The sequence below is a fragment of the Eschscholzia californica genome, unplaced genomic scaffold (genome assembly GCF_041429995.1).
Source record: "Eschscholzia californica isolate CP2 unplaced genomic scaffold, dmEscCali1.0.p SCAF_1, whole genome shotgun sequence".
In the NCBI taxonomy this organism is placed as follows: domain Eukaryota; kingdom Viridiplantae; phylum Streptophyta; class Magnoliopsida; order Ranunculales; family Papaveraceae; genus Eschscholzia; species Eschscholzia californica.
In genome coordinates, this window is record NW_028238198.1 from 44,825,564 (window position 1) to 44,840,932 (window position 15,369).

The 15,369-nt window shown below is 36.4% G+C and overlaps 1 protein-coding gene across 1 annotated transcript; it reads right to left on the bottom strand.

Annotated features, from left to right (window-relative positions):
* Nucleotides 1-11,307: 11,307 nt before the first annotated feature.
* On the bottom strand, nt 11,308-14,158 carry LOC147567088 (ubiquinol oxidase, mitochondrial-like). Its single transcript, XM_086653714.1, has 4 exons — nt 13,597-14,158; nt 12,584-12,712; nt 11,634-12,122; nt 11,308-11,513 (listed from the first exon to the last, which is right to left on the bottom strand). The coding sequence occupies exons 1-4, from the start codon at nt 13,972-13,974 to the stop codon at nt 11,454-11,456; spliced, it is 1,056 nt and encodes a 351-aa protein (XP_086509840.1). The 5' UTR covers nt 13,975-14,158; the 3' UTR covers nt 11,308-11,453.
* Nucleotides 14,159-15,369: the final 1,211 nt, after the last annotated feature.

Genomic DNA, 15,369 nt, shown 5'->3' on the forward strand with positions numbered 1-15,369 from the left:
ATATAATCAACTTCTGTTACTCTTTATTCCAGCTGTTCTTATTTCTCATTTTGCTTGGGTGTTAGCACTTTGAACAATTGTATAGGCAGCAGAAGTTCCTCCTCCGGAGTGTTTTGTGGTGTTTTCGTGTGTCCACTTTGGGCACACAAATGACTTGAATTTAATTTAATGTTCTCAATGAGACGAGTTTCTCAGTGCTCTGTGATGCTTATCTTATTGGTTCGACATATATACATAAGTGGAGACGTGGTAGTGGCAAGAGATCACTCAGTAATTGTCGATAGAACTTCATTATTGATGGGTAAGAAAACCCTGCTCGTGATTCTATGATTACCGTGTGAAGGCACTGAGCCATGAGCCATGTAATGGCACTTGGTAGTGGTACTTGATACGCTAATAACTCACTTTCAACTTGCTTTGGATATTGCACTCTAAATAGCCACTGGTTACATCATTTACTTGGTGGTTTAAAAGGTACCTTGAACTGAATTCGTTCCTTCCGTTTGAAAAAAGGAAGGAGTCCAAAAAAGGAAAGAGTCCGAAGAATTGATCTATCTTTTAGTTGTTGAAATGAAGAGCAAGGGAGTTTTCTGGAAAAAAGCCCCTTATTGGATTTGAATCGATGATTTACGCCTTACCATGGCGTTAATCTACCTGTACCTTATGATAAAGAGGGATCAGGGTGTAGAAGTATACGCTTTAAGCCAACACATATGTACGTCTATTCACAAAGCATGAAGGGTAGTCGATCAGATTCGTGGGTGTTCTTACGGGGAAATACTTATGACACTAGAATTCATGCCTTATCGGGCATGGTATCCTGTTTTTAAATTGGTTTGTTCTGCAACAGCGATTTCAGCGGAACAGATCCAATCACTTGGTTAAAGCCCTGTAGTATGTGTACAGAGAAAGGTTTCTGTTCAAATCCTTTCAGTTCAAGAAATCGTTAGTAGTACAATAAGATCAACAGATAGTTGAAAGAAAATAAACGGTTGAGTGTGGTTTCCTTTTTACCGGCCATTCGCCACCACATACTAAAGTTGTTGAAGAAAGGAGACAAAGAAAAATAAGAAAATGTTCAACGTAGATTAAATTTTGAAAGAGCTATATTTATCATTTAGGTGTGGAAAGGCAATACAAAAGCTGGTGATTTGTTTTATTTAAATGAAAATTGGTTTGGTGATGCAGCTCTTTAGTTTTTTTTTAATTTGCCCTATAGTTCTACTATCACAGTCATGGTCACAATAAATATCCACCACATTAACCACCACCTTTTATTGCAATACTTGTAAGGTCGCAGCACTACTACCACTTTTGTCGCCACAGGCACAAATACCATTTGCCACAACAATGATCATGTGAAATATACTTTTAATGATTTTTATTTTGTTATATTGTCGTTTGGCGATCAAAAATAGAAGTTTTTTTCGCTAGCAATAGAACTAGTTTTGATTTAATGAAATGAATAGAAATTAATAAAAATATATTTAGCAAAACAGTGACTTACAAATATGAAAGAGTGAGTAACACCGTTTACTTGAAAACGAAGATGGTTCAAAATAGTGGCTTACAAATAAAATAGGCCTTTGGTATAGGAAGAGTAATTTTTAGCAAAGGCAGTGCATTAAGTAGGGATCTTTTTAGAATAGGGAGAGATAAACACTATTTTCTAAAATATCCTAACTTTAAATTTTGGTCCCTTTCCTCAAACTATTTTCGACCAAAAGATAGAGAAGAGAGAAAAATCATGTTCGAGCAAAAACCTGTTCGTCGATCAAAGGGAGAGAAGAGAGATAAACACCCTTAAAACCTGTTCAACCAAAAGAGAGGAAAAAAATCCTAAATCTGTTTGTTTCGATTAAAGAGAAAGATGGAAACCTAAACCTTAGATGACTAGCACAACACTCATCTCTATAGAGGGGTTTGAAATTTTTGTTATTGTTTGATTTCTCCATAGATTTAGGATTTTAACACTGATTAAAGTAACTTTTGAAGATTCATAAAAAATATTTCGCTTACCATAAACAAAAATTCATGAAGGAAAATAATGAAAATTTTCATCCAGAACAACTGAAAATTTAAACAAATTTCGCTCAGAGCGGATGAAAAAACATAACAGTTTCGGCCGTCTCGGCCAAAATTTATTGTTTTTTACAATGGACCCGACCGAAATTTGTTGTCTTTTTCAACCATCCCGATTGAAATTTGTTGTCTTTTTCAGTCGACCCAACCGAAAATCTTTTATGAAACAAAAACGCCTAAAACCCTAAAACATTGTTCAACCATAGGGGAGGACAAAAAAATGATTTTTCTTTACATGAGAAATATTATCTTCATTATATAGGTCTTTGTTTAAGTCGATATCTTCGTTTAAGTCGATGCCGTCATTTAAGTCGATAGTTTCGTTTAAGTCAAAGGACTCTTCTTTCTTGATGTAGGTGACATCCTTCTTCATTAATGGTGTCTTCGTTTCTAGACACTCAAGTCGAAGTCAAAACAGACCGATTTTGGGTTGTTCGGTTTTTCGGCCGAACCGAGTCGAACGGTAACCGGTTCGGTCTAAAAATCGATCGGTGCGGTTCGACTTGGTTTGGTTCGGCCAATTGGTTCGGTTTTTGCTCACCCCTAACCTCAACTGGAAGGTTTTTCACCAACTTTTATTTTCTTCCATCCGACCTCTAGATCTTCCAAAAACTCACATCTTCAAGCATACAATTTCTCATCACAATCACCTCAACACCCCTCCTTGTCAACTAGTTTGCATAAGGTTTGGTACTACCGAAAATTTGCACCGACCGTATTGTTTTGTCGTGTCTCTACTCCAAGTACAATAGATATCCTCTTTGTAGCAAATCACCATTGTTGAGCTGGGTAAAGAAAGTTAAAAAATTGGCGAAACATCTCAAGAGGCTACCAAACAAATTTCTATATATGATTTGGTTTTCAAAGTGGAATATAAAATTCAACACATTATTATATGTTTAAAGAATTTAGCGGGCCCTACGCCATCAATCATATCAGTAGTTGAAATTGATCAAAGAAATTGTTTTATTCCTTGATGATTACAAAAGAAATATAAGACTCTATTTATAGAGTTACAATACTACTAGTTTCTAACTTTACTAGTTTCTAATATTTTACTAGTTTCTTAATAGTTTATACTAATATATTTACTAGTTCCTAAATCTTACTAGTTTCTAATATTTGATATTTCCTAATATCTATTATATGTGATATCTTAATATATAGAAAGATATTTCAACACTCCCCCTCAAGTTGGTGCATAGATATCGCACATGCCCAACTTGACTACCATTTTCGAAAATATTCGACTTGAAACTGCTTTGGTAAGAACATCAGCCAACTGATCTTCAGATCGGACCTTTGGTAACTCTACAATGTTGTCTTCCAACTTTTCTTTAATAAAACATCGATCCACCTCAATATGCTTTGTGCGGTCGTGCTGGACTGGATTGTGAGCAATATCACATGCTGCTTTATTGTCACAATATAATTGAATTGGTCTTTCAGAAGGATATCCTAAATCATCCAACAGGAGTCTTAACCATAACGCTTCACATATGCCATCAGCCATTCCTCTAAATTCAGACTCTGCACTTGAACGTGCAACAACATTCTGTTTTTTACTTCTCCATGTAACAAGATTTCCACCAACAAAGGTAAAATATCCTGCAGTTGATCGCCTACCATTTACTTCACCGGCCCAATCTGCATCAGTATATACATCAATAGTTCGACAACTCGAATTTTTAGTAAACAAAATACCTTTTCCAGGAGCCGCCTTCAAATATCTCAAAATGCGTAAAACAGCATTCATGTGTTTTTCACCGGGATTGTGCATAAATTGACTAACAATACTTAACGCATATGCAAGATCTGGTCTCGTGTGCGCCAAGTACATCAACCTTCCAACCAGTCGTTGATATCTTCCTTTATCAACCGGTATCTGATTAGGCTCCACTGACAACTTTAATCCTTCTTCGACAGGTGTATCAATCGGCTCACACGCTGACATACCCACCTCATGTAACAAATCTAAAGTATACTTTCTTTGGGATAAGAAAATTCCATTACTAGATCGAGATACTTCAATTCCAAGAAAGTATTTCAATGGACCAAGGTCTTTCATCTCAAACTCTTTAGATAAGTAATTCTGTAAAGCCTTTCGTTCTTCAGGATCATCCCCAGTAACCACCATGTCATCAACATATACAATAAGTGCTGTGAGTTTTCCTTTATGCCTTTTTGTAAATAAGGTATGGTCAGAATTGCTTTGGTGATAACCGAATTCCTTCATAGCCTTTGTAAACCTTCCAAACCACGCTCTTGGTGATTGTTTTAATCCATACAATGACTTTTTCAATCTACATACCTTCTGGCTATGTATTTGTGGTATCTTGCATCCCGGTGGAAGGTCCATATAGACTTCTTTTAATAGTTCCCCATGCAAAAAAGCATTCTTTACATCAAATTGTTGTAGTGGCCAATCTAAATTTGCTGCTAACGATAACAAGACGCGAACAGTGTTGATTTTTGCAACTGGAGCGAATGTCTCTGTGTAATCGACTCCATAAGTTTGAGTGTAGCCTTTTGCCACTAGTCTCGCTTTGTAACGTTCAATTGTACCATCTGCTTTATACTTCACTGAATAAATCCACCGACATCCCACTGGTTTTTTATCTTCTGGACGATCAACTAGATCCCAAGTGTCATTCTTTTGTAAGGATTTCATCTCCTCATTCATAACTGCTTTCCATTTTGAATCAGATAAGGCTTCCTGTACATTGTTAGGAATATATACAGTAGATAATTGATTTACAAACGACTTATTTGATTCTGACAACCGATGATCTGACACATACTGACTCATAGGATATTTGACTCTACTAGTCAGCTCAGGTTCATATGTCGGTTTAGGAATACCTCTGGTTTCACGCGACGGTAATATTTTCCTAGGTGGTTCGGAAGGTGCTTCAGGAACATCCTCGACAACTGATTGGTTTGGTGTATTACTAACCCTTGGTTCAACGGCTTCAATTGGAGGTGAATCCACAATTTGTTCAACGATTTCATTAACACTTTCTTCCATTACCGATTCAGGTGTTGGTAATTCTGGAATTTCAATTTCAGCTCTACTTATTTCTTCAGGAATCAAATTTACTTCAATATTAGACCCAATTTTGTTATCTTCTACATGATTATCCGTTTCTTCATAATCAAGAGTCAGAACTTCCTGCTTAGTTTTCTCCCCCTGAAGTTCAGACTCAGGTGAAAAATAGTTAGAATCTTCATGAAAGATAACATCCGATGTAACAAACATTCGTTTAGTTGGAGGATGATAACATCTGTACCCTTTCTGATTTGCACCGTACCCTACAAATACACATCTTAATGCCCTTGGAGTTAATTTTGTACGTTGGTGCTCATGAAGATGAACAAATGCTACACACCCAAAGACACGGGGAGGTAAATTTGAAACTGTCGGAGAAGTTGTAGCATCCGATAGAGCTTGAAAAGGAGTCTTAAAATCAATAGTACTAGATGGTACTCTATTAATTAAATAGGTTGCAGCAAGAAGTGCTTCTCCCCAATAAGATAATGGCATATGTGCTTCGATCAACATAGCCCTGATAACTTCTAACAAGTGACGATTCTTTCTTTCAGCGACCCCATTTTGTTGAGGGGTATTTGGGCAAGTAGTTTGATGAACAATACCATGAGAAACCAAATAAGTTTGAAGTTCATGATCCATATACTCTCCTCCGTTGTCACTACGAAGTATCTGAACATTTGTGTTGTACTGAGTACTAAACTGTTTATGAACCTTCTGAAACAATAACTTTACCTCACTTTTAGATTTCATCAAACACACCCAAGTCATCCTAGTACAATCATCAATAAAGGTAACAAACCACCGAGCCCCACCCAAAGTAGGAACCTTAGATGGACCCCAGACATCGGAATGTAAGATCATAAAAGGAGTTGGACTTTTATTTAAATTTAACGGAAACGATGCACGATGACTTTTTGCAAGTGCACAAACATCACATTGAAAACTTGAAACATCGCATTTAATAAATAGCGATGGAAATAACTTCTTAAGGTAACCAAAGGAGGCATGCCCCAGACGGCGATGCCATAACCATATTTCATCTTTATTTTTTATTTCAGAATTGTTCACTACTAATGCCTGACGCAATTTATTAGAGCTTTCAGATACTAAATCCAAGTAATACAACTTTCCTCGCCTAACACCATAACCAATTGTTTGCCTTGTCCGGATGTCCTTAAAGACACAAAATTCAGGCCAAAAGATGACAACACAAAATAGAGTGGTGGTTATTTGAGACACTGATAATAAATTATGATCTAAAGATGGGACAACCAAAACAGAGTCTAAGTTCAATGTGTTCGTTAGAGTTATAGGTCCTTCCCCTACAACAGGGGCTGAGGTGCCATTGGCAGTAGAGACATATTTATGTGAAGATTCGTTTATGGTTGAGACCTGTCTAGAATCAAAAGTCATATGATCTGTAGCACCAGAATCAATTATCCAAGTACTATTCGAAAATTGTGTAGACATATTTAAAGTCTTGCCTACATTACCTGTAGTGGCTATTGTCGATGAAGCTTGCTTAACAGTTGGATCTACAAGGGTCTTCTTAGAGTTTTTTTTTCGATTATGATCCCACCATTCTGGATAGCCTAATAGTTCATAACAATGACTTTTGGTATGACCAATTTTGTTGTAGTGTGTACACTTATAAGTAATTTTGTCAGATTGACCAACAACTTTAGCAAAATTTGAATTTGCCTTATTGAGAGTCATTATTGCGGAAGCATCAGTTGCCCTTCACTTTAGCTAAACCAAAAAACAAGATGAAGATGAAAGGCTCTTCTCTTTCAATCAATATAAATTCCCAAACATAAATTTAAGACTTTTGGCTCTGGTACCAAGTTGAAATTGATCAAAGAAATTGTTTTATTCCTTGATGATTACAAAAGAAATATAAGACTCTATTTATAGAGTTACAATACTACTAGTTTCTAACTTTACTAGTTTCTAATATTTTACTAGTTTCTTAATAGTTTATACTAATATATTTACTAGTTCCTAAATCTTACTAGTTTCTAATATTTGATATTTCCTAATATCTATTATATGTGATATCTTAATATATAGAAAGATATTTCAACATCAGTTTGATCATATGGATATTTCTTCAAACAACATTTGTCATCAAAAGGATCTCCGATGATCACCAAAGCACGGAAGCCAAGATCTTTCAGAAATGGGTTCCTATACTAATAGTGCATAATCATAGGGTAAGCTCACACTAACCCGTAACTGTAATTTTTGAATTTCCCTTGAGAAGTATCTGGAAGGAACTGGAATGTAATATCATACAGACCTCAACAAAAAAAAAAAGGAATTGTAATATCATACAGAATAAAAGGTTCCCTATTGATTCAAACGTTGTACTTATGAGATAGAGGAAGAGGAAAATTTTGGTAGACGAACACCAATTTGGTCTGGTCGTGTACCAAATTCTTTCCCAAATTCGGTTCATACTAAAATAACCAGTTAATTAAGTGAACCTTTCATCATTGACCCAATTTCATACATAATTCGACTCTGCTCCAACGAAATAAAATCTAGCTAAGTCTATAAGTTTCTAAAGTTTAATACGGTGGGTTTGAACCGAATTTGTATATTTATTTTTCGGCCTTACCCGATTAATTAGTTAGTTTGACCCGAGATATCTGCAAAATTTCGGTTATTTATGTCATTATCTAATTATTTCATTTATTTACTTTGTTTTTTCCTGTAGGACTTGGATGTTGGTTTTTATATGTCAATCCATATGTCTTGTGACAATTTGGATTTTGGAGGTTGTAATACCCAAGAGAAGCGGTATGATGTAGGTATGGAAACATCTTCAGATTTTCAATATCCTCAAACCAAAGATAATTGGTATGAAGAAGCTGAGACCATCCCTCAAGGAACCCCTTTAGGTAACTACTTTTTATATGAAACAAAAGCTTGACTGTAGTCCTTATGTAACAAAGCTTTGCTTGCTTTGACTATACTTTCTTAACTTGTGATTTCTTCTATAATAAACATTCGGTTAATGAACGAAATATGCCTTTATCGCTTTATCTGTTCTCTTAATTTATCTATTATGTTCATTACATTGTCTGAAATTTGTTTGTGGTTTCAATCCCTAAACTGGTAATGCCGCTTGGATCGTGAGTACCCCTTAACAGAGAGCTATGCTTCGATCGATAATTGAATTGAAAAACTTAATCTGGTCTTCTCTGAGCTGCAACTTTAGGTAATTGAATTAAGAGTTCTGACTTCGATCGACATTGTCTTGATCTTCTCTCTCCGGTTTGATCGCTTTACTTGTCGCCCCATTTTTGGCCTTAGATTTGTCCTAAACTAGGTTCAAAGGTCTTCCTTGGAATCTTGTAATAGATACTAATTGAGTACGTTTTTCATGATCGGATTTATTACATGTTTGTCATCTCTTGGGTCTAAATAGATCATTATATTTCTCATTCACTTTATTATTGCATCTTTTTCTTCTCCACTGAGAGTTCCTGGCTCTCTAAGGTTTACCAATTTTTTTTTGTGGAGGTGTGGGGAGTTGTTTCAGCCTTTTGGCCTCACGACGTTGAGGATCCCTATTAGGTCAGCATGGTGACCCGGGCTCAACAGAAAATTCACTTTTATCAGTCTAGTCGGGAACGTCTACTAGATTAGTGGGAACTCATCTTCCTTGTTGAAGGATATCTGCTAAAACTTACGCAGAGGCTCTATTCGTCATGTTATTTTGCCGCTGGACGTGTTGGTCACGGTGGCGCCACCGCCATCGCCTTAATTTTACATTTTTTTGCTTGCTAAATCTGCTATTGATCAGCATTTGCCAAAATTTCCAATGAATACAAGCTTTATTTATCAAACGTCGTCGCTTTGTTTCTCGTATCGCTTTCTTTAGTTACGTCTGAACTCAGTCTTTTACTTCTTGAGGCCAACACCATGCCCTGTACTTTGAGGTCTCACTCTGACCCATATTATACACTTTCCTAGCTCTCAAGCTTTGGCATGTGCCTTGGACACTATTTGAAGGCTTTTTTTTTGTGACCTAGAAGGAATTTCAAACTTGATAATACTGAATAACCCATTAATGATAGCTTTGCTTGATAGACCATGATATGATCAAAAATTCTAACTCGATCCCCGTTCAGGACGCTTGGCTTTGCCTAATAACGTGCACAATACCATTCTAAGGTACAATGTTAAAAATTTGTAAAATAAACATAAAAAGAATTATAAATTTATTCCAGAGGAATCCTTAATCTCCAGCTCCTGTCGCCAAAAGTTGTTGGTACACCTCTGAATGATATATAACATTGTTCAAGCCTGCGAAGCAAGGCATTGGGTGTCTGGCTGAGCATTGAATTGGGTGCCTGACTGAGTTGGGCATTAGGTGCCTGGCTGGGTAGGGCATTGGGTGTCTGATTGAGTAGGGCTTCGTGTCTAGCAAAACAAGACTTTGGGTCTGGCAGAGCAATGCCCCGCCCCTGACTGAGCAGGGTTTTAATATTTACCGTTAATTCGTTATTAGTTTGTTAGGGTCCCTTTTCATAAGAACTTCTAGTGCCTGGTAGTTGAAAATGCTTTCGTTCTAAATTAGCATTTCTCGATGTCTGGTTATTACTTCAGTTGTTCCATCGCTTTGGTTAGTAGGTAAACAAACCTCAAAGGAGCTCTTTTCAGACTCTTTATAAAAGCTTTCCTTAGATGCTCTGCATTTCAGGGTCGGAGTAAGATGTACCCTCTAGCGTCTTCTGGAATGAATGTGTCAGAGAACATCACCTTCATAATCTTGTACCACCCTTCCCATTTATGGAAGAGTTTACCTACTAAAGGTGTTTTTCACAAATCTAGAGTTTCTTTAGGTGACTACGGCTCCTACTTCAAACATTCTTTCATTTGTATGAGACGTGTGTAATGTGTTGTCTGACGACTTGTTTTGGTAGGCGAGGTTTCAGAGCTCAACCTGATCTACGACTTCCTCTATGAGGTCCGAGTGTTCTTTGACTACTTCTCCATTCCTCTCTGGATCGAAGTATTTGACTAGGAAAATAGGCCAGCCTCTTTCGATGGGCATGTTGGATTCCACAATGTAGACCCTTTTAAAGGGGGTTCCACAATTGCTCTTCTAGAAGCAGTTCGGTATGTCCATATGACATTTGGAAGTTCATCTACCCAATTTTTACCCTTTCTTCACATATAGTTTTCAAATATTGAGTGAGGGTCCGGTTATCTCCACTTGTCCATTGGTTGCTGGAGAGTTACACTGGCATACACAACTTTTTCTTGGTACTCTGCCAAGATACTTCGTCACTATGAAACTGGGTTCATGGTCCATCAGTGAGATTTGAGACTCCAAGTCTGGTGGAAATATTTTCCAGATGAAAGATAAGATATTCTAGGTTTTGGTTTATATTTGAGCCACAATCTCCAGTCATTTGGTGAAGTAATCTACTCCTGGAGTCCTTGGAACATTCTTAACACAAAAATTAAAACTTCAAGACACCACATTCAAGACCATAAAAATCACATTTTAGGGTTTACCTATAATCGTGTATACTTCTTCTTCCGCTTGATTTACTCTTCATCGAACGAAATTGTCCAAGATAATGACTTCAAATAAACTCTTAAATGCCCCTACGCAAGAGATTGGAGCTTCGGGAAAGATTTGTTTACAAAATTTTTGTTTTCCAAAATCAAGGACTTAACATTGTTCTGTTTTGAGAAAAAAAACTTTTGTTTTCTTTCTTTTACTTGGTCTTCAAATTATAGAGAAATGAAGTGAGAACACTTGTAATTCTTGACTGGAACTTAAGTTCTAGATAGGATATTGGAGCGAAAACTTTGAGAAACTTCGGAGGAGGGTGAAGGAGAGAACAAGATGGCTCCTCTGTTGGTGGGGCACTTCTTAGTCAACAGACATGACGGTGACCTAGCGGTGTTAAAATTGTCGTCAGGTCAAACTAAAGGTGGGGAGTGGTAAGAGGTTTAGTCTTCCTCCTTCAAGGTGAAGGGTTCGAGGCACGCTGACAATTAAAAAAAAGGTGGAGAGTGCTTGTTTTACAAGGAGGCGCCTGTAACCAATATTTGGCATATGGGGGACGCTTACCAAGGGCCCTAATAACAATATTGCGAGGCACCCTTAGAACTTAACTACATATTAGAGAAAGAAAGTCATTCACAGATTTTCCAGAAAAATTTATTCTCTATCATGATTGTTAAAACATTCGTCCGGATCATATCAAGTAATCGTTTAGACACAACATCTGCTGTAAAAAAAACCAGACGACCATACAATTACGGAAAGGATACGACTGAAAGCACATACGTATTAATGGTAGCCAAGGGGTGCTGCAGCCTCCCTCAATTCCTTTCCTTGGAAATGAATATCCTGCAACACCATAACCATACATAAGAATCATGCCAGTATGATGCGAGTCGTAAGGCTCATTTTTCTTATGCCTAGTTAACTTGTTAAGAAGTAACCAACCAATTTAAAAAAAAAACTTACAGATGCAAAATGGTTGACATCACGATGATGAGCTTCATCAGCTCGAATGACAGTGACAACATCCTTCAAAGTTGCAGTCTTGGGTAATCGCCAATAGTCTATAGCAATAGCAGGAGCTGGTATGTTTTTAATTGAACCATTATCGATCTCTTTCAAGAACTCTGTATAAGAATGAATAGCTTCCTCTTCCAAATAACCAACAATCCTATGAGCTACTTTAGGAGTAATCAGATAAAGTGCAAAGAAAGCATTGAAGAAGACTCCTTGTACAGTTAGAACCAGTAGCCTCTCATACCATTTAGGTTGGACGAGTTCAACCATTGTCATTAAATGCATCCTTTCATTCTCAGCTTCTTCAAGTAAAGCTTTAACCCAACCACCACTGTGTTGGAATTTACGTAGTGATCTTAAATGAAGCAACATTCCACCCACCATTCCAGGAACAGCTGCTACTGTTTCTAGCATCATTGCACGACAACCATACCTTTTCTGCATCATATAGTATTACAAATCGTGATCTAGATACAATTAGTCATATGTGGCCATCGAGAAATAGTGAAACAACTATAAACCCAAGTCTTGGTTAGTTTTTTTCTGAATGAGCAGAAAGATGTTTCAAGTTCATATATAATAATCGTAGACTCATAGTCACTAGCAAATGAGAATATAGGACATTAACTTTAGGTACACGGGTTAATAATTGAATGATTGTCTGATCACATCATTATGAAACCTTTGACACTGTTCTATTATCCATTTCAAGCAAAGTAACTAAAGAACCTCTTCTTTCAATTAATAATATCTCGAAGGAACATTTTACCATACATTTTTTTCTTTGTACTTTGCTTTCATGGGTAAGATCATAAGTTCCAGTACTTGGAAGCACCAAACAATCAGAGTCATGAATCAAAGAAAGGGTAAGAGAAATGAATGAGATTAGTAAAACTTACTTTGAAAAAGACATCAGTTGGAATTCGGAGAAGTTTCACAGTCCTATAGGCGAATTTGTCTGAGAACGTCTTAGGTACATGGTGCTTACCCAGATCTATCGACAAATCAGCCTCATATGTCTCCCATGGCTGACAAATAAATAAAACAAAAGTTTATAAGCCAAAGCATAAGCATAGTAACCCGAAAATTAAAGTCATATAACTACAAAGAAGTACCGTGAAGGACTGACATGAAGAACCCAAGTATGAGTAAATAAGAACCCAATAATCTAATTTAAAATTCTCGTCTCTATACTTCGGTTTTAGTAGCTACACTGAAACGACTCCAACATATGAAGTATTTCATTTAAGTAGCGTTTGCTTTTTTTTTCCAAGTCATCTCCAAAATCCAACTCGAGGTCTGATTTTTTTTTTTTTTTGAACAATAGGTCTGAACTGTAGCGAGTCCAATTTCAGTATGTTTGTTTTCGCCTGACGGTTCAAGTGACCGATTTGGGTCCATTTGAGTCAGACTATTCAGATTCAGATACAGACTAGTCAGATTCAGACAATGAAAAATGTGTAGGAGGAGCTAGATCAACATGAGAATTATGTTCTCCTAAAGCTCTGCATTTAGAGATAAAGACAATATCGACTAAGCTAGTGAACTTCTACAATTCGGATCAATCAATTACATATAGCTAGCGATTCAAGTGCCACAGAATACAGATCAAGTAACTCACCAGAATGAAGAAAAAAACCAATCTAATTAGTACAAATGATTAAATAAGTAGAAATCTAATTAGTGCTAATCACTAGGATTAATAAACTTCATCCAGGACCAGATCTGACTTTTCTAAATAAACTAACAGTTATAAAGAAAACTTTCCTAAAATGATCATAATTAAATAATTAAATTAACACGATTTTCTAGATCTAGTTAATCCACGCTTAATCCAAGTTCTCAAAAGAATTCCAAAATGTCAGGAGATCAAAATGCAATTTCGAATTTAAAACCAAATAATTCTCCTTACCATGAAGCAATTCCACGGCCAAACAGTTCCATCTTCTCTAGTAATTTTAGGTCTTGAAACTCCCCAATAACTCGACACAATAACTCCGTCTTTCTTCTCTCCTTCTTCAGAACTCGAATTCTTCTTTTGATCTTTCTCGGCTAAAGCACTTTCAACAGAAGCAGCAGAAGATGAATCAGGAGGAGAAGAACTGAAAGATCTGTTCACTTGAGAAAACCCTAAAAATGGAGAGAAACTAGGTTTTTTCTCTGTTACAGAATCGGAAAAACAAGATGATGAAGATCTAGTAATGGTGGATGAAGAAATTAAACAAGTTCTTGATAATTGTGGATTAAGAAGAGTTTTTCTGATAAGAGATCTTGCTAAGTATGAATTCATTTTTGAAGATCAAAAATTCAAAAGTCAGTGGAAGAATTTGTTGTTTTAGTGAAAAAAATTCAGTTTACAGACTTTCTTTTGATCATTTAGAGAGAGAGAGAGAGAAAGATGATGAATTTCTAGAGAGAGAAACAAATGAAAGGAAATTCACGTGGAATCCGGTTACAATAGGACTCTGTGTCTTATCTACTACTTCGCAATTTGTTATTATTTTATGACTTCTCATGTATGAAACCATTAGATTTAGATTGTATGGACGGTACGAGTTATCGTACGGCTGATAGTACTCAACATCGTTAATTTTCTGTATTGATATACAACAAAATTTACTGAGTCGTGTTATTTTGCACATATTTTGGCTGTTAAGCCCTTAGTTTTAATTAATATTACTAATTAGTGCTACTTGTTCCCCAAGTAACGTGGAATGGATGCCTCTAAAGGCCCTTGTCCGTTTCCTCTTAGCCTATCCCTCTAGAGGCACTTTATGTGGTACGGGTGGCACTGGATATCTCGATTACCCGGAACTGAACCGGAACCGGAACGGTATATGCTAGTTCTGGATCCTCAGTTTCATATTCGATAGAAATTTAATACCCGACGGGTATTACCCGATTGGAATCGATAAGATTTCAATACTAATTGGGTAATAACCGACGGGTACCCGATTGGAATCGATAAAATTTCTCACTTATACATAACATTCTTAATTGATATCAAAATGTACTTATAATAAATTTTACGATAACATAAAGTATATAATAATAAGATTTGTTGTAAGCTTTAATAACTTGTTCATGTATCTCATATAGACCGCGAAAACCGAGAGATCGGTGAAACCCGAACCATAAAAAAATCAGGCCAAAAAACTCCAGTCTATAATGGTCGGTCCTTTTCGAGATGAATTGGTCTTTATGTAACACCCAGATCTTCGAGTCATGGAATCATACGAGTTATAGCGCCGAACAGAGATAGTGGTTTGTTTTAATATTGGGTTTCGAACATTTGATTGGTTGAGCTTAAGCATTCGTCAGATAGATCTCGAAAAATTATGGATTTTGACTGGTCATATCTGATATTTGGACGTCATTTGGACTTCAATAGATAGTTACTAGCATTTACCGTTATCGTTGAGCGTCAACCTTTGATCCAGTTTGAAGATTTTTTTAGTGATGGAAAGTAAACAATTTATGGTGTTATAAATATTAATATTCTATTATTTGTATTAAATAGGTATTGATATTATATTGGGTTTCAAAAGTAAAAAAAGAAAGGTTTAAAGTTTGGTTGCACGGGTTACACGTGGAGTGGGTGATTTTTATAATCAAAATTCAATGAAACTTGTTCTAGGTACTCCTATTCAACTCATTTTACATCTCTAGCGGTTCAGAATTTTCT

What these genes read in the sequence shown, in the direction of transcription:
- LOC147567088 (XM_086653714.1), bottom strand. Translation starts at nt 13,974, where the DNA reads ATGAATTCATACTTAGCAAGATCTCTTATCAGAAAAACTCTTCTTAAT. An exon ending in CAACTGATGTCTTTTTCAAA is followed by an intron (nt 12,123 to 12,583) that starts GTAAGTTTTACT and finishes TATATGATGCAG; the next exon opens with AAAAGGTATGGTTGTCGTGC. An exon ending in ATGTCAACCATTTTGCATCT is followed by an intron (nt 11,514 to 11,633) that starts GTAAGTTTTTTT and finishes ATGGTGTTGCAG; the next exon opens with GATATTCATTTCCAAGGAAA.